Source organism: Salvelinus namaycush, unplaced genomic scaffold, assembly GCF_016432855.1.
Source record: "Salvelinus namaycush isolate Seneca unplaced genomic scaffold, SaNama_1.0 Scaffold2127, whole genome shotgun sequence".
Classification (NCBI taxonomy): domain Eukaryota; kingdom Metazoa; phylum Chordata; class Actinopteri; order Salmoniformes; family Salmonidae; genus Salvelinus; species Salvelinus namaycush.
This window is the reverse complement of record NW_024058928.1, coordinates 15,001-38,623: the sequence shown is the minus strand read 5'-3', so window position 1 is coordinate 38,623 and position 23,623 is coordinate 15,001. Positions and strand designations below refer to the sequence as shown.

The window sequence follows — 23,623 nt, the reverse complement described above, 5'->3', positions numbered from 1 at the left end:
CCTAATGTCTCTACCTGTATCTAACCTGTACCTGTAACCCCAGCCTCATGTCACTACCTGTATCTAACCTGTACCTGTAACCCCAGCCTCATGTCACTACCTGTATCTAACCTGTACCTGTAACCCCAGCCTAATGTCTCTACCTGTATCTAACCTGTACCTATAACCCCAGCCTCATGTCACTACCTGTATCTAACCTGTACCTGTAACCCCAGCCTAATGTCTCTACCTGTATCTAACCTGTACCTATAACCCCAGCCTCATGTCACTACCTGTATCTAACCTGTACCTGTAACCCCAGCCTAATGTCTCTACCTGTATCTAACCTGTACCTGTAACCCCAGCCTAATGTCTCTACCTGTATCTAACCTGTACCTGTAACCCCAGCCTAATGTCTCTACCTGTATCTAACCTGTACCTGTAACCCCAGCCTAATGTCTCTACCTGTATCTAACCTGTACCTATAACCCCAGCCTAATGTCTCTACCTGTATCTAACCTGTACCTATAACCCCAGCCTCATGTCACTACCTGTATCTAACCTGTACCTGTAACCCCAGCCTAATGTCTCTACCTGTATCTAACCTGTACCTATAACCCCAGCCTAATGTCTCTACCTGTATCTAACCTGTACCTATAACCCCAGCCTAATGTCTCTACCTGTATCTAACCTGTACCTGTAACCCCAGCCTCATGTCACTACCTGTATCTAACCTGTACCTGTAACCCCAGCCTCATGTCACTACCTGTATCTAACCTGTACCTGTAACCCCAGCCTAATGTCTCTACCTGTATCTAACCTGTACCTATAACCCCAGCCTCATGTCACTACCTGTATCTAACCTGTACCTGTAACCCCAGCCTAATGTCTCTACCTGTATCTAACCTGTACCTATAACCCCAGCCTCATGTCACTACCTGTATCTAACCTGTACCTGTAACCCCAGCCTAATGTCTCTACCTGTATCTAACCTGTACCTGTAACCCCAGCCTAATGTCTCTACCTGTATCTAACCTGTACCTGTAACCCCAGCCTAATGTCTCTACCTGTATCTAACCTGTACCTGTAACCCCAGCCTAATGTCTCTACCTGTATCTAACCTGTACCTGTAACCCCAGCCTAATGTCTCTACCTGTATCTAACCTGTACCTATAACCCCAGCCTAATGTCTCTACCTGTATCTAACCTGTACCTGTAACCCCAGCCTCATGTCACTACCTGTATCTAACCTGTACCTGTAACCCCAGCCTAATGTCTCTACCTGTATCTAACCTGTACCTGTAACCCCAGCCTAATGTCTCTACCTGTATCTAACCTGTACCTGTAACCCCAGCCTAATGTCTCTACCTGTATCTAACCTGTACCTGTAACCCCAGCCTAATGTCTCTACCTGTATCTAACCTGTACCTGTAACCCCAGCCTAATGTCTCTACCTGTATCTAACCTGTACCTGTAACCCCAGCCTAATGTCTCTACCTGTATCTAACCTGTACCTGTAACCCCAGCCTCATGTCTCTACCTGTATCTAACCTGTACCTATAACCCCAGCCTAATGTCTCTACCTGTATCTAACCTGTACCTGTAACCCCAGCCTAATGTCTCTACCTGTATCTAACCTGTACCTGTAACCCCAGCCTAATGTCTCTACCTGTATCTAACCTGTACCTGTAACCCCAGCCTAATGTCTCTACCTGTATCTAACCTGTACATGTAACCCCAGCCTCATGTCACTACCTGTATCTAACCTGTACCTATAACCCCAGCCTAATGTCTCTACCTGTATCTAACCTGTACCTGTAACCCCAGCCTAATGTCTCTACCTGTATCTAACCTGTACCTGTAACCCCAGCCTCATGTCACTACCTGTATCTAACCTGTACCTGTAACCCCAGCCTAATGTCTCTACCTGTATCTAACCTGTACCTGTAACCCCAGCCTAATGTCTCTACCTGTATCTAACCTGTACCTGTAACCCCAGCCTAATGTCTCTACCTGTATCTAACCTGTACCTATAACCCCAGCCTCATGTCACTACCTGTATCTAACCTGTACCTGTAACCCCAGCCTAATGTCTCTACCTGTATCTAACCTGTACCTGTAACCCCAGCCTAATGTCTCTACCTGTATCTAACCTGTACCCCCAGCCTAATGTCTCTACCTGTATCTAACCTGTACCTGTAACCCCAGCCTAATGTCTCTACCTGTATCTAACCTGTACCTGTAACCCCAGCCTAATGTCTCTACCTGTATCTAACCTGTACCTGTAACCCCAGCCTAATGTCTCTACCTGTATCTAACCTGTACCTGTAACCCCAGCCTAATGTCTCTACCTGTATCTAACCTGTACCTATAACCCCAGCCTAATGTCTGTCTCTCCTCTCTGTATAGTTTGAAATGCTGACTGGGACGTTACCATTCCAGGGCAAAGACCGCAATGAGACAATGAACATGATCCTCAAGTAAGTCAACTGGTGCTGTTGTTGGAGTCAACCAGTAGGTCACATGTCAGTGCAGACACACCACCAGTAGGTCACATGTCAGTGCAGACACACCACCAGTAGGTCACATGTCAGTGCAGACACACAACCAGTAGGTCACATGTCAGTGCAGACACACAACCAGTAGGTCACATGTCAGTGCAGACACACCACCAGTAGGTCACATGTCAGTGCAGACACACCACCAGTAGGTCACATGTCAGTGCAGACACACCACCAGTAGGTCACATGTCAGTGCAGACACACCACCAGTAGGTCACATGTCAGTGCAGACACACCACCAGTAGGTCACATGTCAGCCCAGACACACCACCAGTAGGTCACATGTCAGCCCAGACACACAACCAGTGTGGGGAGAGGGGAGAGGTGTTGTGTCGTCAGGTGTTGCTATATGTGTTTTTTGGAACAGCGGTTTCTGTTCACTTGCGCTATATAAGATGGGAGTTCCATGCATTCATAGCTCTCTATAATACTGTTCACTTCCTTAATTTTGTTCTGGACCTTGGGACTGTGAAAAGACCCCTGGTGGCATGTCTGGTTGTGTTTGTGTCAGTGCTGTGTCTATGTTGACTGCAAACATTTAGGACATTTCAACACATTAATGTTTCTTATAAAAACAAGAAGTGACACAGTCGGTCTTTCCTCATCTCTTAGCCAAGAGAGACAGGCAGCATAGTGTTAACATTAGTCTTCTGATTGCAATGAAGAGCAAGACGTGCCGCTCTGTTCTGGGCCAGCTGCAGCTTAACTAGGGCCTTCTTTGCATCACTTGACCATATGACTGGACAATAATCACAGACAAAACTAGAGCCTGCAGGACTTGCATTGTGGAGTGTGGTGTCAAAAAAGCAGAGCATCTCTTTAAGGCCTCACTTGCGCCGAATACAACAGGTGTAGTAGACCTCACAGTGAAATGCTGAATACAACAGGTGTAGTAGACCCCACAGTGAAATGCTGAATACAACAGGTGTAGTAGACCTCACAGTGAAATGCTGAATACAACAGGTGTAGTAGACCTTACAGTGAAATGCTGAATACAACAGGTGTAGTAGACCTCACAGTGAAATGCTGAATACAACAGGTGTAGTAGACCTTACAGTGAAATGCTGAATACAACAGGTGTAGTAGACCTTACAGTGAAATGCTGAATACAACAGGTGTAGTAGACCTCACAGTGAAATGCTGAATACAACAGGTGTAGTAGACCTTACAGTGAAATGCTGAATACAACAGGTGTAGTAGACCTTACAGTGAAATGCTGAATACAACAGGTGTAGTAGACCTCACAGTGAAATGCTGAATACAACAGGTGTAGTAGACCTCACAGTGAAATGCTGAATACAACAGGTGTAGTAGACCTCACAGTGTAATGCTGAATACAACAGGTGTAGTAGACCTTACAGTGAAATGCTGAATACAACAGGTGTAGTAGACCTGACAGTGAAATGCTGAATACAACAGGTGTAGTAGACCTCACAGTGAAATGCTGAATACAACAGGTGTAGTAGACCTCACAGTGAAATGCTGAATACAACAGGTGTAGTAGACCTCACAGTGTAATGCTGAATACAACAGGTGTAGTAGACCTTACAGTGAAATGCTGAATACAACAGGTGTAGTAGACCTCACAGTGAAATGCTGAATACTACAGGTGTAGTAGACCTTACAGTGAAATGCTGAATACAACAGGTGTAGTAGACCTCACAGTGAAATGCTGAATACAACAGGTGTAGTAGACCTCACAGTGAAATGCTGAATACAACAGGTGTAGTAGACCTCACAGTGAAATGCTGAATACAACAGGTGTAGTAGACATTACAGTGTAATGCTGAATACAACAGGTGTAGTAGACCTTACAGTGAAATGCTGAATACAACAGGTGTAGTAGACCTTACAGGGAAATGCTGAATACAACAGGTGTAGTAGACTATAGGGAAATGCTGAATACAACAGGTGTAGTAGACCTCACAGTGAAATACTGAATACAACAGGTGTAGTAGACCTTACAGTGAAATGCTGAATACAACAGGTGTAGTAGACCTTACAGTGAAATGCTGAATACAACAGGTGTAGTAGACCTTACAGTGTAATGCTGAATACAACAGGTGTAGTAGACCTTACAGTGAAATGCTGAATACAACAGGTGTAGTAGACCTTACAGTGAAATGCTGAATACAACAGGTGTAGTAGACCTCACAGTGAAATGCTGAATACAACAGGTGTAGTAGACCTTACAGTGAAATGCTGAATACAACAGGTGTAGTAGACCTTACAGTGAAATGCTGAATACAACAGGTGTAGTAGACCTCACAGTGAAATGCTGAATACAACAGGTGTAGTAGACCTTACAGTGAAATGCTGAATACAACAGGTGTAGTAGACCTTACAGTGAAATGCTGAATACAACAGGTGTAGTAGACCTCACAGTGAACTGCTGAATACAACAGGTGTAGTAGACCTTACAGTGAAATGCTGAATACAACAGGTGTAGTAGACCTTACAGTGAAATGCTGAATACAACAGGTGTAGTAGACCTCACAGTGAAATGCTGAATACAACAGGTGTAGTAGACCTTACAGTGAAATGTTGAATACAACAGGTGTAGTAGACCTCACAGTGAAATGCTGAATACAACAGGTGTAGTAGACCTCACAGTGAAATGCTAATACTACAGGTGTAGTAGACCTCACAGTGAAATGCTGAATACAACAGGTGTAGTAGACCTCACAGTGAAATGCTGAATACAACAGGTGTAGTAGACCTCACAGTGAAATGCTGAATACAACAGGTGTAGTAGACCTCACAGTGAAATGCTGAATACAACAGGTGTAGTAGACCTTACAGTGAAATGCTGAATACAACAGGTGTAAACCTTACAGTGAAATGCTGAATACAACAGGTGTAGTAGACCTTACAGGGAAATGCTGAATACAACAGGTGTAGTAGACCTTACAGGGAAATGCTGAATACAACAGGTGTAAACCTTACAGTGAAATGCTGAATACAACAGGTGTAGTAGACCTCACAGTGAAATGCTGAATACAACAGGTGTAGTAGACCTCACAGTGAAATGCTGAATACAACAGGTGTAAACCTTACAGTGAAATGCTGAATACAACAGGTGTAGTAGACCTTACAGTGAAATGCTGAATACAACAGGTGTAGTAGACCTCACAGTGAAATGCTGAATACAACAGGTGTAGTAGACCTTACAGTGAAATGCTGAATACAACAGGTGTAGTAGACCTCACAGTGAAATGCTTACTTACAGCCTCTAACCAACAGTGCAAAAAAGGTGTTAGGTGAACAATAGGTAAGTAAAGAAATAAAACAACAGTAAAAAGACAGGCTATATACAGTAGCGAGGCTATAAAAGTAGCGAGGCTACATACAGTAGAGAGGCTACATACAGTAGAGAGGCTATATACAGTAGCGAGGCTACATACAGTAGCGAGGCTACATACAGTAGAGTGGCTATATACAGTAGAGAGGCTATATACAGTAGAGAGGCTATATACAGTAGCGAGACTGTAAAAGTAGCGAGGCTATATACAGTAGAGAGGCTATATACAGTAGCGAGACTGTAAAAGTAGCGAGGCTACATACAGACACCGGTTAGTCGGGCTGATTGAGGTAGTATGTACATGTAGATATGGTTAAAGTGACTATGCATAAATGATGAACAGAGAGAGTAGCAGCAGCGTAAAAAAGGGTTGGGGGGGGGCACAATGTAAATAGTCCGGGTAGCCATTTGATTTCGTGTTCAGGAGTCTTATGGCTTGGGGGTAAAAACTGTTGCAACCGGTCAGGATGCTCTCGATGTTGCAGCTGTAGAACCTTTTGAGGATCTCAGGACCCATACCAAATCTTTTTAGTTTCCTAAGGGGGAATAGGCTTTGTCGTGCCCACGTCACGACTGTCTTGGTGTGTTTGGACCATTCTAGTTTGTTGGTGATGTGGACACCAAGGAACTTGAAGCTCTCAACCTGCTCCACTACAGCCCCGTCGATGATAATGGGGACGTGCTCGGTCATCCTTTTCCGGTAGTCCTGGTAATCCGTCTGGCCCCGCAGCCTTGTGAATGTTGACCTGTTCAAAGGTCTTATTCACGTTGGCTACGGAGAGCGTGATCACACAGTCGTCCGGAACAGCTGATGCTGTCATGCATGCCTCAGTGTTGCTTGACTCAAAGTGATTTAGCTTGTCTGGTAGGCTCGTGTCACTGGGCAGCTCGCGGCTGTGCTTCCCTTTGTTGTCTGTAATAGTTTGCAAGCCTTGCCACATAAGACGAGCGTCGGAGCCGGTGTAGTACGATTCAATCTTAGTCCTGTATTGACGCTTTGCCTGTTTGATGGTTAGTCGCAGGGCATAGCAGGATTTCTTGTAAGCTTCCAGGTTAGAGTCCCGCACCTTGAAAGTGGCAGCTCTAGCCTTTAGCTCAGTGCGAATGTTGCCTGTAATCCATGGCTTCTGGTTGGGGTATGTACGTACAGTCACTGTGGGGACGACGTCCTTGATACACTTCTTGATAAAGCCAGTGACTGATATGGTACCCAGGAGACTGCAACCTTACCTTGGTCCAGGCCAGCTCTGTCTTGACTCATTTGGGTCGGTGAGATTGAAAACCCAAGGCCTTATGGCTACCAAACAAAACCACCAGCCTCACGGCTTGCAGGCTGGGACTCTGACGACCATCACCTAATTGGCAGAACCTGATGTGCTTATCAAGGTTTCCTGGCAGAGCACAGCCCTTGACTCGGTTGGTGCTGCCACCTGGAGGATGGAGTGTAGAAGTGTGTCTTGGTAGTTTTTCCTGTGCACTAACACTAAACTACCGACTACATAACTACCTGACATGTTGGTACAATGTAATTACAGTGTAGGTACACATAGTAGGTAACTTGTGATTTGTTCTGTTACATTGTTACCTTCTCCTCTTGCCTCTTTTTACAAATGCTAAAACAACAAAGCGATTTAAACAAAACAAAGACAACAACAATCAGACATTAACAGTAAACAAAAATGTCATAGAATAACACAATATCATATTGTTAGCAGTTTCCAGAGTATAACATTTAAAATGTTACATAAGCTGTGTACAGTGTTGTGACAATGTGCAAATAGGAGAATATACAAATGACGGGGGATAAATATAGGTTATATTTACATTTGTGTATCTGACCTTCTGGTTGACCTTTATCTTGTGGCAGCAGGTCACAAATTTGAGGGAAATATGTGTCTCTTATATGGTCATACATTTGGTAGGTTAGGAGGTGGGCAGTAGCCACATCCTGTCTTCTCTGTAGGAACGGGTCTGCTTATGGTGGCCTTTCTCAATAGCAAGGCTATGCTCACTGAGTCTGTACATAGTCAATACTTTCCTTAATTTTGGGCCAGTCTCAGTGGTCAGGTATTCTGCCACTGTGTCCTCTCTGTTTAGGTCCAAATAACATTCCAGTTTGCTATGTTTTTTTTTATGATTCTTTCCAATGTATCAATTATATATTTTTTTCCTCATGATTTGGTTTGGTCTAATTGTGTTGCTGTCCTGGGGCTCTGTGGGGTCTGTTTGTGTTTGTAGCAGAGTCCCTGCACCAGCTGGCAGAGGTTCATCTCTCTGTAGGTGATGGCTTTGTTATGGAAGGTTTGAGAATCGCTTCTTTTTAGGTGGTTGTAGAATTAAGTTATTTTATGGATTTTTATCATTTGTAGGTATAGTCTTAATTCTGGATATTTTTTGCAGAATTCTCAATTGGGTCTTTTTCCTGTTTTGTATATTCTTGTTTGGTGAGTGGACCACAAACATAGAAGGCAATGGGTTCTATAACTGATTCAAGTATTTGTAGCCAGATAGTAATTGGGTATGTCAAATGTTATGTTCCTTTTGATGTCGTAGAAGGCCCTTCTGCCTTGTCTCTCAGATCATTCATAGCTTTGTGGAAGTTACCTGTGGTGTTGATGTTTAGACCGAGGTATGTATAATTCTTTGTGTGCTCTAAGGCAATGGTGTCTAGATAGATTTTATGGTCGTGGTCCTGGCATCTGGACCTTTTTTTGAAATACCATTATTTTTGTTTTACTGAGATTTACTGTCAGGGCCCAATTCTGACATAATCTGTGCAGAATATCTAGGTGCTGCAGTAGGCCCTCCTTGGTTGAAACACCAGATCAACTGCACCAGATCATCCGTTGATATATATGTTGAAGAGGGTGGGACTCGAGCGGCATCCCTGTCTCACCCCTCCGGCCCGAAGGGAAGAAATCTGTGTTTTTTGCTTATTTGGTCCGCGCACATTATTTGTATAATTTGATTTTATAATATTGTAGGTTTTCCCAGAACGCCGCTTTACATCAGTTTATACAGCAGGCCCTCATGCCAAATTGAGTCTCAAGCTTTTTCTAAATCAATAAAGCATGAGAAGACTACACTTTTTATTTGCATTATCTTTTTCTATTAGGATGTGCAGGTTGTATACGTGGTCTGTCATACGATATTTTGGTAAGAAGCCAATTTGACATTTGTTCAGGACATTGTTTTCACTCGTGCTCTTCTCTCCTGTCTTCTCTCTCCCCTCCCTCCCTCCTCAGAGCTAAGTTAGGGATGCCTCAGTTCCTGAGTCTAGAAGCCCAGAGTCTGCTGAGAATGCTGTTTAAACGCCACCCTGCTAACCGCCTGGGTAAGTGTGTTTATTAGGATCCCCATAACCCTAACCATAACCATAACCCTTTAGCAGAGGCAGCAGCTACTCTTCCTGAGGTCTACAAAAAACACAAAACATGACAAGTAACAAAACACTGATAGAACAGTCACACAAATTAACCACCTGGGTAAGAGTGAGAGAGTGTGTGTGTGTGTTACTGACGGTTGTCTCGCTGTAGGGGTGTGTGTGTGTGGGTGTGTGTGTGTTACTGACCGTTGTCTTGCTGTTAGGGTGTGTGTGTATGTGTTACTGACAGTGCTCTGTATCTGTGTAGGGGCTGGGGTCGACGGGGTGGAGGAGATCAAACGTCACGCCTTCTTCTCATCGATCGACTGGAACGTAAGTCTCTCTCTCTCTCTCTCTCTCACACACACACACACACACACACACACACACACACACACACACACGCAATGCATCCCATTCCCACCTAACAGACTGTCGGCTTACTTAGGATTGGTCTGCAGAGTGCTAGGTGTGTGTCTGGGCAGAGGTCTGACAGTGTGTGTGTTAATATTTCAGTGGGAGTGTTTATGAGCCAGCAGGAGACGATTGGCTGAGACCAGGAGGAAGGGGAGGGTTTAATAAGGGTTGGTGGCTGGGTCTTTATCTTGCTTGTTCTCTCAATTCAACAGGGCTTTATTGGCATGGGAAACATGTTTACATTGACAAAGCAAGTGAAATAAACAAACTAAAGTGACAAAACAATATAAAAAACTATTAGGAAGTAACAGTTAACATTGAACATTGAACAGTTAGCATTGAACAGTTAGCATTGAACAGGTAACATTGAACAGGTAACATTGAACAGGTAACATTGAACAGGTAACATTGAACAGGTAACATTGAACAGGTAACATTGAACAGGTAACATTGAACAGGTAACATTGAACAGGTAACATTGCACTCACAAAGGTTTTAAAAAGATAGACATTTCCATTGTTATATTATCAGTGTTTTAATCATGTGAAAATAGTTGTAGTATGAATAGTGAGGAAGACAAATAAACATAAATATTTGTGGTATTTACAATGTTGTTTGAGCTCAACTGGTTGCCCTTTTCTCATGGCAATGGGCCACAAATATTGCTGCTGTGATGCACACTGCAGTATTTCACCTAACAGATAAGGGAGTTTATCAATGTTTGATTTGTTTTCTAATTCTTTGTGGGTATGAGGGAAATAGGTATCTTTAAGGCATTCATACATTTGGCAGGAGGTTGGGAAGGATGTTAGGCAGGAGGTTGGGAAGGATGTTAGGCAGGAGGTTGGGAAGGATGTTAGGCAGGAGGTTGGCAGGAGGTTGGGAAGGATGTTAGGCAGGAGGTTGGCAGGAGGTTGGGAAGGATGTTAGGCAGGAGGTTGGGAAGGATGTTAGGCAGGAGGTTGGGAAGGATGTTAGGCAGGAGGTTGGGAAGGATGTTAGGCAGGAGGTTGGCAGGAGGTTGGCAGGAGGTTGGCAGGAGGTTGGCAGGAGGTTGGCAGGAGGTTGGCAGGAGGTTGGCAGGAGGTTGGCAGGAGGTTGGGAAGGATGTTGGCAAGGATGTTAGGCAGGAGGTTGGCAAGGATGTTAGGCAGGAGGTTGGCAGGAGGTTGGGAAGGATGTTAGGCAGGAGGTTGGCAGGAGGTTGGGAAGGATGTTAGGCAGGAGGTTGGCAGGAGGTTGGGAAGGATGTTAGGCAGGAGGTTGGGAAGGATGTTAGGCAGGAGGTTGGGAAGGATGTTAGGCAGGAGGTTGGCAGGAGGTTGGCAGGAGGTTGGCAGGATGTTAGGCAGGATGTTAGGCAGGAGGTTGGCAGGAGGTTGGGAAGGATGTTAGGCAGGATGTTAGGAAGGATGTTAGGCAGGATGTTAGGCAGGAGGTTAGGCAGGAGGTTAGGCAGGAGGTTAGGCAGGAGGTTAGGTGTAGCTCAGTTTCCACCTCATTTTGTGGGCAGTGTGCACATAGCCTGTCTTCTCCTGAGAGCCATGTCTGCCTACGGCGGCCTTTCTCAATGGCAAGGCTATGCTCACTGAGTCTGTACTCACTCAAAGCTTTCCTTCGTTTTGGGTCAGTCACCGTGGTCAGGTATTCTGCCACTGTGTCCTCTCTGTTTAGGGTCAGTCACCGTGGTCAGGTATTCTGCCACTGTTATACTCTCTGTTTAGGGTCAGTCACCGTGGTCAGGTATTCTGCCACTGTGTCCTCTCTGTTTAGGGTCAGTCACCGTGGTCAGGTATTCTGCCACTGTGTCCTCTCTGTTTAGGGTCAGTCACCGTGGTCAGGTATTCTGCCACTGTTATACTCTCTGTTTAGGGTCAGTCACCGTGGTCAGGTATTCTGCCACTGTTATACTCTCTGTTTAGGGCCAGATAGCATTCCAGTTTGACCTGTTTATTTGGGTCTGTTTGTGTTTGTTCACAGAGGCGCAGAATCAGCTGGCTGAGGTGAGGGGTTTGTGAGGGAATGTGTAGGCATCGCTTCCTTTTAGGTGATTGTAGAATGGAACAGCTCTTTTCTGGATTTTTATAATTAGCTGATGTCCTAATTTTGTTCTACATACATTGTTTGGGTTTTTGCGTTGCACACAATGTATATTTTTGCAGAATTCTGCATGCAAAGTCTCAATTGGGTGTTTCTCCCATTTTGTGAATTCTTGGGTTGGTGAGTGGACCCCAGCCCTCACAACCATAGAGTGTGTTTTACAACAGGTTTTTAGCCAGATACTAATTGGGATATCAAATGTGATGTTCCTTTTGCCCTTCTTATTTAGGGTACAGTGCCTTCGGAAAGTATTCAGACCCCTTGACCTTTTCCACATTTTGTTACGTTACAGCCTTATTCTAAAAAAAAATATTTTATATATTTTGCAATCTACACACAATAACACATAATGACTAAGCGAAAACAGGTTTTTAGACATTTTTGCACATTTATTAAAAATAAAAAACAGAAATACCTTCTTTACATAAGTATTCAGAACCTTTGCTATGAGACTTGAAATTGAGGTCAGGTGCATCCTGTTTCCATTGATCATCCTTGAGATGTTTCTACAACTTGACTGGAGTCCACCTGTGGTAAATTCAAATGATTATAAATGATTTTGAAAGGCACACATCTGTCTAAAAACCAAGCCATGAGGAATTGTTCGTAGAGCTTTGAGACAGGATTTTGTCGAGGCACAGATCAGGGGAAAGCTACCAAAACATGGGAGAAAAAAAACGTGGGCAGAAGTATGTATAGTTTTTTGTGTGCTCTAGGGCAACAGTGTCTAGATGGAATATGTACACTGCTCAAAAAAATAAAGGGAACACTAAAATAACCCATCCTAGATCTGAATGAATTAAATATTCTTATTAAATACTTTTTTCTTTACATAGTTGAATGTGCTGACAACAAAATCACACAAAAATTATCAATGGAAATCAAATTTATCAACCCATGGAGGTCTGGATTTGGAGTCACACTCAAAATTAAAGTGGAAAACCACACTACAGGCTGATCCAACTTTGATGTAATGTCCTTAAAACAAGTCAAAATGAGGCTCAGTAGTGTGTGTGGCCTCCACGTGCCTGTATGACCTCCCTACAACGCCTGGGCATGCCTCCTGATGAGGTGGCGGATGGTCTCCTGAGGGATCTCCTCCCAGACCTGGACTAAAGCATCCGCCAACTCCTGGACAGTCTGTGGTGCAACGTGGCGTTGGTGGATGGAGCGAGACATGATGTCCCAGATGTGCTCAATTGGATTCAGGTCTGGGGAACGGGCGGGCCAGTCCATAGCATTAATGCCTTCCTCTTGCAGGAACTGCTGACACACTCCAGCCACATGAGGTCTAGCATTGTCTTGCATTAGGAGGAACCCAGGCCAACCGCACCAGCATATGGTCTCACAAGGGGTCTGAGGATCTCATCTCGGTACCTAATGGCAGTCAGGTTACCTCTGGCGAGCACATGGAGGGCTGTGCGGCCCCCCAAAGAAATGCCACCCCACACCATGACTGACCCATCGCCAAACCGGTCATGCTGGAGGATGTTGCAGGCAGCAGAACGTTCTCCACGGCGTCTCCAGACTCTGTCACGTCTGTCACATGTGCTCATGTGCTCAGTGTGAACCTGCTTTCATCTGTGAAGAGCACAGGGCGCCAGTGGCGAATTTGCCAATGTTGGTGTTCTTTGGCAAATGCCAAACGTCCTGCACGGTGTTGGGCTGTAAGCACAACCCCCACCTGTGGACGTCGGGCCCTCATACCACCCTCATGGAGTCTGTTTCTGACTGTTTGAGCAGACACATGCACATTTGTGGCCTGCTGGAGGTCATTTTGCAGGGCTCTGGCAGTGCTCCTCCTTGCACAAAGGCGGAGATAGCGGTCCTGCTGCTGGGTTGTTGCCCTCCTACGGCCTCCTCCACGTCTCCTGATGTACTGGCCTGTCTCCTGGTAGCGCCTCCATGCTCTGGACACTACGCTGACAGACACAGTAAACCTTCTTGCCACAGCTCGCATTGATGTGCCATCCTGGATGAGCTGCACTACCTGAGCCACTTGTGTGGGTTGTAGACTCCGTCTCATGCTACCACTAGAGTGAAAGCACCACCAGCATTCAAAAGTGACCAAAACATCAGCCAGGAAGCATAGGAACTGAGAATTGGTCTGTGGTCACCACCTGCAGAACCACTCCTTTATTGGGGGTGTCTTGCTAATTGCCTAGAATTTCCACCTGTTGTCTATTCATTTGCACAACAGCATGTGAAATTTATTGTCAATCAGTGTTGCTTCCTAAGTGGACAGTTTGATTTCACAGAAGTGTGATTGACTTGGAGTTACATTGTGTTGTTTAAGTGTTCCCTTTATTTTTTTTTTTTATTTCATTCAGATCTAGGATGTGTTATTTTAGTGTTCCCTTTATTTTTTTGAGCAGTGTATAAAATATATTAGAATTTCATATAGGATTCCATCAACACCACAGGCCTTTTTGGGTTGGAGGGTTTATATTTTGTCCTATAGTTCATTCAATGTAATTGGAGAATCCAGTGTGTTCTTGTCGTCTTTAATAGTTGATTCTAAGATTTGTATTTGATCATGTACAGTTGAAGTCGTAAGTTTACATACACTTAGGTTGGAGTCATTAAAACTCGTTTTTCAACCACTCCACACATTTCTTGTTAACAAACTATAATTTTGGCAAGTCGTTTAGGACATCTTTTTTTTTTAAAAAATCTTTATTTTAACAGGGAAAACAGACTGAGACCTAGATCTCTTTTACGGCTGTGCCCTGTGTAAACATGTTGACATGTACAGTTTTAGACATACAGACAAGAACATTTCAAAACATACACAATTCAACAGAAACAATCACAGACAACATCATATTGATCCTCCATAAACATTTTAAAATGGGCAAGGGACACCAGAGTGTCTAACTTAAGTTGGATCTGCAGTTTGTTCCATAAATAAGGTGCAAAGGAACTGAAGGCAGTCCTACCCAACTCTGTGGAGACCGCAGGAGTCTCTAATGTAATCCACATCTGTGATCTGGTTTTAAAATTAGTACATCTTGTGGAAATTAATGATGATATATATGGAGGTAGTTTTAAAAGAAGTGCTTTATAAATAAACAAGAGAGCATGTTGCTCTCGCCTCACAGATAGAGAGACCCAACCCACATGTTGATATAGGATACAGTGATGAGTTCTGTAACTATCACCCGTGATAAACCTGAGTGCACAATGGTAAATAGCATCCAGTGGTTTTAATGTGTTTGCCGATGCATGCATATAGATAATATCACCATAATCTAAAACGGACATAAAAGTAGCCTGCACAATTTTTTTTCCTATTTACAGAGGACAGACAAGCCCTGTTTCTGTAAAGGAATCCTATCTTGAATTTGAGCTTTTTTCCCAATTCAGTAACATGTTTTTTAAAAGAAAGCCTATCATCTAACCATACCCCTAAGTATTTATATGCAGAGACCTTATTGATTTGAGTACCATCCAAGCTAGTGATTACAAACGTGTTTCTAACTGGGAGTTTAGACCTAGAAAAAAAAAACATGACATTTGTTTTCTTAGCGTTTAAAACAAGTTTAAGCTGTAAAAGAGACCCCTGTAGTATCCTAAAATCAGACTCCAACTGCATTAAAGCTTGGTCCGCTGTTGGAGCAATAGAGTACATAACTGTGTCATCTGCATATAAATGGAATTTACAATATCTGACATCATCACCAATGTTGTTTATATAAAGTGAGAACAATAATGGGCCAATTATTGAACCCTGAGGGACCCCTTTAAGTAACTGTAAGGGGTCAGACTTGACCCCATCGACCATGACGGCTTGAGTTCTATCTTTAAGATAGTCATAAAACCATCGGCAGGCATCAGTGCCCAGTCCTATAGATGACAGCTTACTCAAAAGGATAGCATGGTCTACAGTGTCAAAAGCTTTTGACAAATCTACAAACAACGCAGCACAGTGCTTTCTATCGTCTAAGGCATTTGCAATATCATTTACAACAAGCATAGTGGCCGATGTGGTACTGTGTTTAGATCTAAAACCACTAAGAATACTGTTAGCAGAAAGAAAAGATTGTAACTGTTTGTTGACTATAGATTCTAGAATCTTTACCAGACAAGGGAGCCTAGAGATGGGTCGATAGTTATCCAAATCACTACCGTCACCTCCCTTATGTAATGGCAGAACAAAAGCTGCTTTCCACACCTTAGGGATATTTCCTGTGCTTAATGTTAGATTAAAAATGTGTGTTACTGGACCAGCAAAAATAGGTGCAGCACACTTAAGTAAGTACGGGTCTAAATTGTCAGCGCCTAAGGATTTCTTAGTATCAATGGCACACAGGGCAATTAGAACCTCTGCTTCAGTTATTTTCTGGAAACTAAAAACAGGGTTACCATTTTTCAGAGTAACGGTTGAAAAGCAAGACGAAAAATCAACTAACTGGCCAGTACCACAAAGTCCACTTTTCCTTTCAAATAAAAAACCAGCAGAGATGAAATGCTTATTAAAAGCATCACAAATATCATTTTTTTCAGTTAGAATACAGAAGTCTGAGGTAATTTGCTTAGGAAGAGAAACAGCAGAATTCCCCCGTTTCAGTGAATTAACGGTTTTCCAGAATTTTGCAGGATCTCCTGCAGAATCTGTCATAGCATTAAGGAAGTAATTTGATTTTGCCTTTTTGACAGCTGCAGTACATTTATTTCTCAATTGCCTAAAAAACAGCCAATCAGCTGGAGTACCTGTTTTCCTCGCCAAGGCCCAGGCCCGATTCTTTTGCAGGAAAAGACCTGACAATTCAGGAGAGAACCAAGAACTGGTTCGGTTTCTTACTCTGTGATTCTTAAGCGGGGCATGTTTATCAGACATAGAGGTAACAATAGAAGAGAAAAAAGCAAGGGCTAAAACCGGGTCCAGAAAGCAGCAAGTGGATAAAAGCTCAGAGTGATATAAGTCAAGGATAAAAGCTTGCTGTGAGAAATGTTTATAATTTCTCTTAGAGATTATACAGGGATCAGAGTGTTTCAGCCTGGTATCTCTAATACAAGCAATAGGGCAGTGGTCACTGATATCATTTGCAAAAACCCCACTGGCTGTGTATTTATGGGGGGTATTTGTTAGAATAATGTCTAGTAGAGTGGATTTTACTGGGTTCTTAAAGTTGGGACGGGTTGGTTTAGTTATCAGCTGAGTTAGATTTAGCTCAGTACAAATGCCTTTTAATTTATCGGATACTGGTGAGAGCCAATCCAGGTTAAAATCTCCCAAAATCAGTAATTCAGAGTTTGCATAATTAGACAGTATATCAGATAAATTGCATAGAGTACAAGGAGGAGCTGAGGGGGGGCGATATACCCCTGCTAGAGTTAAATGAGCATTATTACCAAGTACCACGTTTAAAACTAGACATTCATATTGCTTTGAGACAGAGGTTGATATGGACACACAAACATTTAAGCAGCATTTAACATAAATCGCAATACCACCACCTCTACCAACTCTATCAGTTCTATAAATATTGTATCCAATCAACTGAACATCTGAATCTGGCACAGAATCACACAGCCACGATTCAGATACAATCAGAACGTCAACATTTGATTGTGAGACCAAAATTTCAATAAAGTCCAACTTTTGGATCAGGCTTCTAGCATTCAAATGAATTATTCCAATACCATTGCTACGGGAATTCATATCAGATGGAGTATCCAAGGTAGCACCTGAAGCTGCACTAGATGAGCAATAAACCATTTTCGAGCTATTGACAGAGCTCAATTTTATGGGGACAAGATTACTACTAACAATACCTCTCTGCATGTGAGTAGTATTCGCAATACGGTGATTGGACAATAAACTAGGAATTGCAGAAGGGTTGTTAACTGTAGTTTGTTCCATATTTGCAATTGAGGAACTAATTAATGAAACTGGGAGAGGAGCATTGAACATAGTCTGATAGGGGAGCGTACAATCCCAAAAGTCAACCCCCGAGAATACACAACGTCAGGTATCAAAGGCTCTACATGAGGCAAGAGTAAGAGACATGTTGGTGGAGAGGATGCTGGAGCCATACCTGTTAAGATGTAAATTGTCCCGAAGAAATAGACCTGGTCGGTCTGTAAAAGCTGCAAAGTTATCCACAAAAGGAATTCTCATCGTGCAGCAGTATCCCTTGGTGTGTAATTGGCGTATACGACTAAAAACCATATCCGTGTAGCGTGGGGATGGAAATGGACCGGAAACAACACACTGCTTCCCAGATTCCAGCAGCGTATTTATCAATGTTTTAAAATCGTCTCTCAATTTCTCTGACTGCTGGAGTTTAATGTCATTTGACCCAACATGGACAATGACAGTTGAAGCGGCGGAGTGCTTGCTAATAAGTAGCGGTAGCATGGAATCTAGGTCAGAGATCCTAGCGCCAGGGTAGCAGAAGGTCTCAGCTTTCCGGATTGAAACGTTTCGGACCATGGATGAACCCACCACGAGAACGGAAGGACTACAGATGGGTTTATTGGGTAAATGACGGGGCCTCTCCCGGGTGATCTGCCTCCTAGCAGGTTGAGGGGGGCTAGCAGCTGAGACTGACGACCTAGTGGCAGGCAAGGAGCGCAGATGAGTGTGCTTGGGCACTTCCACCTGAGAGTGAGATGGCAGCAGTAGAGATGAAGCGGAGGGACCCTGTACAGTATGATTGGAATGCACTTCCAGGTCTTCCAGGACCTTGAATCTCCTCCCCAATTGTAGCACCTCCGAAACATTTGATGGATTCCGTTTCCTGGAGTGCTTTCCTCCCCGGACAGCAATCCAGGCATCCTGAGGCGGAGTAGAAGGGGTGGAACAGACCAGGCCCTTCGGTTTAGCTCCTAGTCTGGGCCATGGCTCATTTAAGGGAACCGAATGGAGTTTCACAGTTACAGGCTCCCCAGAAGTGGAGGTGCCGAGCCAGGGGCAGGTGACGTCGTCGATTTTGGAGGTGGTTTGTATAACCATGGAGTCCAGGAGTTCTTCGTCCTCCTTGATCTGGCGCAAGACAGATACTCTCCCCTCCAGCTCAGCGACTCTCTGGCTCAGGTACTGGCAGGTGGTACATCCAGGGGCGAGCGAAGCCATGAGAGACAGGTGGGTTTGGGCCCGGAGGCTAGCAGTTAGCAGTTTGTTTTTAGCCTAAAGCCAGCTTTTTGCCGAACTTTTCCAGAGAGAAAAAACACTTTCCATCCACCGTGGAGCGAGATTCCGGGACAAGAGAGAGTGGTCCTAGCATACAGTGTTCAGAAGCGCACAGAAGCGCACTCTGATGACGTCGACGTCGATAATGTTGTGAATGTGAATGAACTTTGTGCATGACAAGTAATCTACTTTGACAAGTAATCTACATCTACTTTGTGCATGACAAGTAATCTACTTTGACAAGTAATCTACATCTACTTTGTGCATGACAAGTAATCTACTTTGACAAGTAATCTACATCTACTTTGTGCATGACAAGTAATCTACTTTGACAAGTAATCTACATCTACTTTGTGCATGACAAGTAATCTACTTTGACAAGTAATCTACATCTACTTTGTGCATGACAAGTAATATCTACTTTGTGCATGACAAGTAATATTTCCAATAATTGTTTACAGACAGATTATTTCACTTATAATTCACTGTATCACAATTCCAATGGGTCAATGGGTCAGAAGTTTACATACACTAAGTTGACTGTGCCTTTAAACAGCTTGGAAAATTCCAGAAAATTATGTCATGGCTTTAGAAGCTTCTGCTAATTCTGCTTCTGTCAATTAGCCTATCAGAAGCTTCTAAAGCCATGACATCATTTTAGTCAATTGGAGGTGTACCTGTGGATGTATTTCAAGGCCTACCTTCAAACTCAGTGCCTCTTTGCTTGACATCATGTGAAAATCAAATGAAATCAGCCGAGACCTCAGAAAATAAATTGTAGACCTCCACAAGTCTGGTTCATCCTTGGGAGCAATTTCCAAACGCCTGAAGGTACCACGTTCATCTGTACAAACAACAGTACGCAAGTTTAAACACCATTGGACCACGCAGCCGTCATACCGCTCAGGAAGGAGACGCGTTCTGTCTCCTAGAGATGAACGTACTTTGGTGTGAAAAGTGCAAATCAATCCCAGATTTTTTAAAATGTATTTATTTAACCTTTATTTAACCAGGAAGGGCTCATTGAGATTTAAAATCTATTTTTCAAGAGCGTCCTGGCCAAGATATGCAGCACCAAGTCATTACAAACATTACAGACAGACAACATGAAAAACTACAAGTAATCTAGTAAAAACCATAGAGTCAATCACAAGAGTATAACAAAATCAAAAACAGCAAATTAAAAACATTGACAGGTCAGGGAATCAGCCTCAAAATCCTTCATCAGTGATTTAAAAACACCAATCGGGACAAGTTCTTCCAGTTTAAAATTATTTTGTAAGGTGTTCCAAGACGATGGCGCAGAGTACATAAAAGACCTTTTACCAAATTCAGTTCGGACATTTGGAACAGTTAGCAGGATAAAGTCTAGCGAACGAAGAGAGTACCCACCACATTTCTGAACAATAAAAATGCCCAAATAAAAAGGTAGTAAACCTTAGAACAACAGCAAAGGACCTTGTGAAGATGCTGGAGGAAACAGGTACAACAGTATCTATATCCACAGTAAAATGAGTCCTATATTGACAGCAAGGAAGAAGCCACTGCTCCAAAACCGCCATAAAAAAGCCAGACTGCGGTTTGCAACTGCACATGTGGACAAAGATCGTACTTTTTGTAGAAATGTCCTCTGGTCTGATGAAACATAAATAGAACTGTTTGGCCATAATGACCATCGTTATGTTTTGAGGAAAAAGGGGGAGGCTTGGAAGCCAAAGAACAGCATCCCAACCGTGAAGCACGAGGGTGGCAGCATCATGTTGTGGGGGTGCTTTGCTGCAGGAGGGACTGGTGCACTTCACAAAATAGATGACATCATGAGGGAGGAAAATTATGTGGATATACTGAAGCAACATCTCAACATATCATTCAGGAAGTTCAAGCTTGGTCGCAAATGGGTCTTCCAAATGGACAATGACCCCAAGCATACTTCCAAAGTTGTGACAAAATGGCTTAAGGGCAACAAAGTCAAGGTATTGGAGTGGCCATCACAAAGCCCTGACCTCAATTCTATAGAACAGTTGTGGGTAGAACTGAACAAGTGTGTGCAAGCAAGGAGGCCTACAAACCCGACTCAGTTACACCAGCTCTGTCAGGAGGAATGGGCCACAATTCACCCAACTTATTGTGGGAAGCTGGTGGAAGGTTTCCCAAAATGTTTGACCCAAGTTAAGCAATTTGAAGGCAATGCTACCAAATACTAATTGAGTGTATGTAAACTTCTGACCCACCGGGAATGTCTGTGTCTCTCTCTTTCTCTGTCTTTCTGTCTGTCTCTCTTTGTGTCTCTCTTTCTGTCTCTGTCTGTCTCTCTTTCTGTCTCTACACTGTTCATTATGACTTGGAACGGAAACGACATATGAATATCTCAGCTTAACCCTCCCTCCCTCCCTCCCTCCCTCCCTCCCTCCCTCCCTCCCTCCCTCCATAGAAGCTATACAGGACAGAGCTCCAGCCTCCGTTCAAACCAGCAGCAGGGAAGCCTGACGACACGTTCTGCTTCGACCCAGAGTTCACCGCTAAAACACCCAAAGGTACATGAGTGTTACACAGTCTAGATTCTACAGGTGTTCCTTCTATTGCTAACACACATCTCGTTTGTCTGTGTGTGTGGGTGGTTGTGGGTGGTTGTCTGGGTGTGTGTGTGGGTGTCTGGGTGGTTGGATGTCTGGGTGTGGGTGTCTATGGGTGGTTGGATGTCTGGGTGTGGGTGTCTATGGGTGGTTGGATGTCTGGGTGGGTGTGTGGGTGTCTATGGGTGGGTGGTTGTCGGTGTGTGTGTGGGTCTGGATGTGTGTAGACTCCCCAGGTATTCCTCCCAGTGCCAATGCCCATCAGCTGTTTAAAGGGTTCAGCTTCGTGGCTCCAGCCTCTCTGGATGACAAGAAGGGCTCTCCTCTACTCAGCATCCTACCTATAGTACAGGTACAGACACACAGACACACACACACAGTTCCCCACTGCTTTAATACATGTTCCCCTGACTCTGTTGGTGCTGCCACCTGGGGGACGGAGGGTAGAAGTGTATCCTGGTAGTTTTCCGAACTGTGTGCTAACACTAAACTACCTACTACTTCATTTAAGGATCGGACCCTTTTTTAAATGTTTCGCCTAAAATGACATACCCAAATCTAACTGCCTGTAGCTCAGGACTTGAAGCAAGGATCGAAAACACTTTGAAGTTTGTGAAAATGTAAAATTAATGTAGGAGAATATAACACATTAGATCTGGTAGAAGATAATACAAAGAAAAAAACTATTTTTTAAATGTATTTTTGGTCACATCTTTGAAATGCAATAGAAAGGCCATAATGTACTATTCCAGGTTAGACGTAATTTAAATTTTGGCCACTAGATGGCAGCAGTGTATATACAAAGTTTTAGACTGATTCAATGAACCATTGTATTTCTGTTCAAAATGTTGTATCAAGACTGCCCAAATGTGCCGATCCCGTAGAGGATAACTACCTCATTTGACATGATATTGGTACAGTGTAGGTTTCACATTATTCCATATTAGGTAACTTGTGATTTGTTATATTACATTGTTACCGCTTTCTCTCTCGACTCTTTTTAAAAATGTTTTTATTTATTGTACCAGACAGGTCAATTTAAGAACAAATTCTTAATTATAATGTCTCTCGCTCTCGGGGTCTCCCTCTCGGCCTCTCGGGGTCTCCCTCTCGGGGTCTCCCTCTCGGTCTCTCGGGGTCTCCCTCTCGGTCTCTCGGGGTCTCCCTCTCGGTCTCTTGCTGTGTCTCTCTTGCTCTCTATCTCTCTCAATTTTTCTATTAAATTTAAGGGCTTTATTGGCATGGGAAACCTATGTTAACATTGCCAAATCAAGTGAAATGGATAATAAACAAAAGTGAAATTAACAATACAAATGCACAGTAAACATTACCCTCATAAAAGTTCCAAAAGAATAAAGACATTTCAAATGTCATATAATGTGCAAATGGTTAAATTGCAAAAAGGAAAATAAATAAGCATTAATATGGGTTTTATTTACAATGATGTTTGTTCTTCACTTGACCTTTTCTTGTGGCAACAGGTCACAAATATTGCTGCTGTGATGGCACACTGTGGTATTTCACACAATAGATAAGGGAGTTTATCAAGATTGGTTTTGTTTTCGAATTCTTTGTGGGTCTGTGTAATGTGAGGGAAATATGTGTCTCTGGCAGGAGGTTAGGAAGGAGGTTAGGAAGGAGGTTAGGAAGGAGGTTAGGAAGGAGGTTAGGAAGGAGGTTAGGAAGGAGGTTAGGAAGGAGGTTGGCAGGAGGTTAGGCAGGAGGTTAGGCAGGAGGTTAGGCAGGAGGTTGGCAGGAGGTTGGCAGGAGGTTGGCAGGAGGTTGGCAGGAGGTTGGCAGGAGGTTGGCAGGAGGTTGGCAGGAGGTTAGGCAGGAGGTTAGGCAGGAGGTTGGAAGGATGTTAGGCAGGAGGTTAGGAAGGAGGTTGGCAGGAGGTTGGCAGGAAGTTAGGAAGTGCAGCTCAGTTTCCACTTCATTTTGTGGGCAGTGTGCACATAGCCTGTCTTCTCCTGGGAGCCATGTCTGCCTACGGTGGCCTTTCTCAATAGCAAGGCTATGCTCACTGAGTCTGCACATAGTCAAAGCTTTCCTTAAGTTTGGGTCAGTCACAGTGGTCAGGTATTCTGCCACTGTGTACTCTCTGTTTAGGGTCAGTCACCGTGGTCAGGTATTCTGCCACTGTGTACTCTCTGTTTAGGGACAAATAGCATTCTAGTTTGCTCTGTTTAT

At 43.6% G+C, this 23,623-nt stretch overlaps 1 protein-coding gene across 1 annotated transcript in view; it reads left to right on the top strand.

The window, feature by feature from the left end:
* Window positions 1-2,388: 2,388 nt before the first annotated feature.
* The window catches only part of LOC120038277 (ribosomal protein S6 kinase alpha-6-like), a gene marked incomplete at both ends in the record, with an annotated part of 27,636 nt that continues 6,401 nt past the window's right edge, over window positions 2,389-23,623 (top strand). Inside the window, 5 exons of the mRNA XM_038984106.1 lie at window positions 2,389-2,459; window positions 9,087-9,175; window positions 9,474-9,538; window positions 21,292-21,394; window positions 21,661-21,785. Of these exons, the coding sequence (XP_038840034.1) occupies window positions 2,389-2,459; window positions 9,087-9,175; window positions 9,474-9,538; window positions 21,292-21,394; window positions 21,661-21,785 (453 nt within the window). The remainder of the gene's footprint in view (window positions 2,460-9,086; window positions 9,176-9,473; window positions 9,539-21,291; window positions 21,395-21,660; window positions 21,786-23,623) is intronic.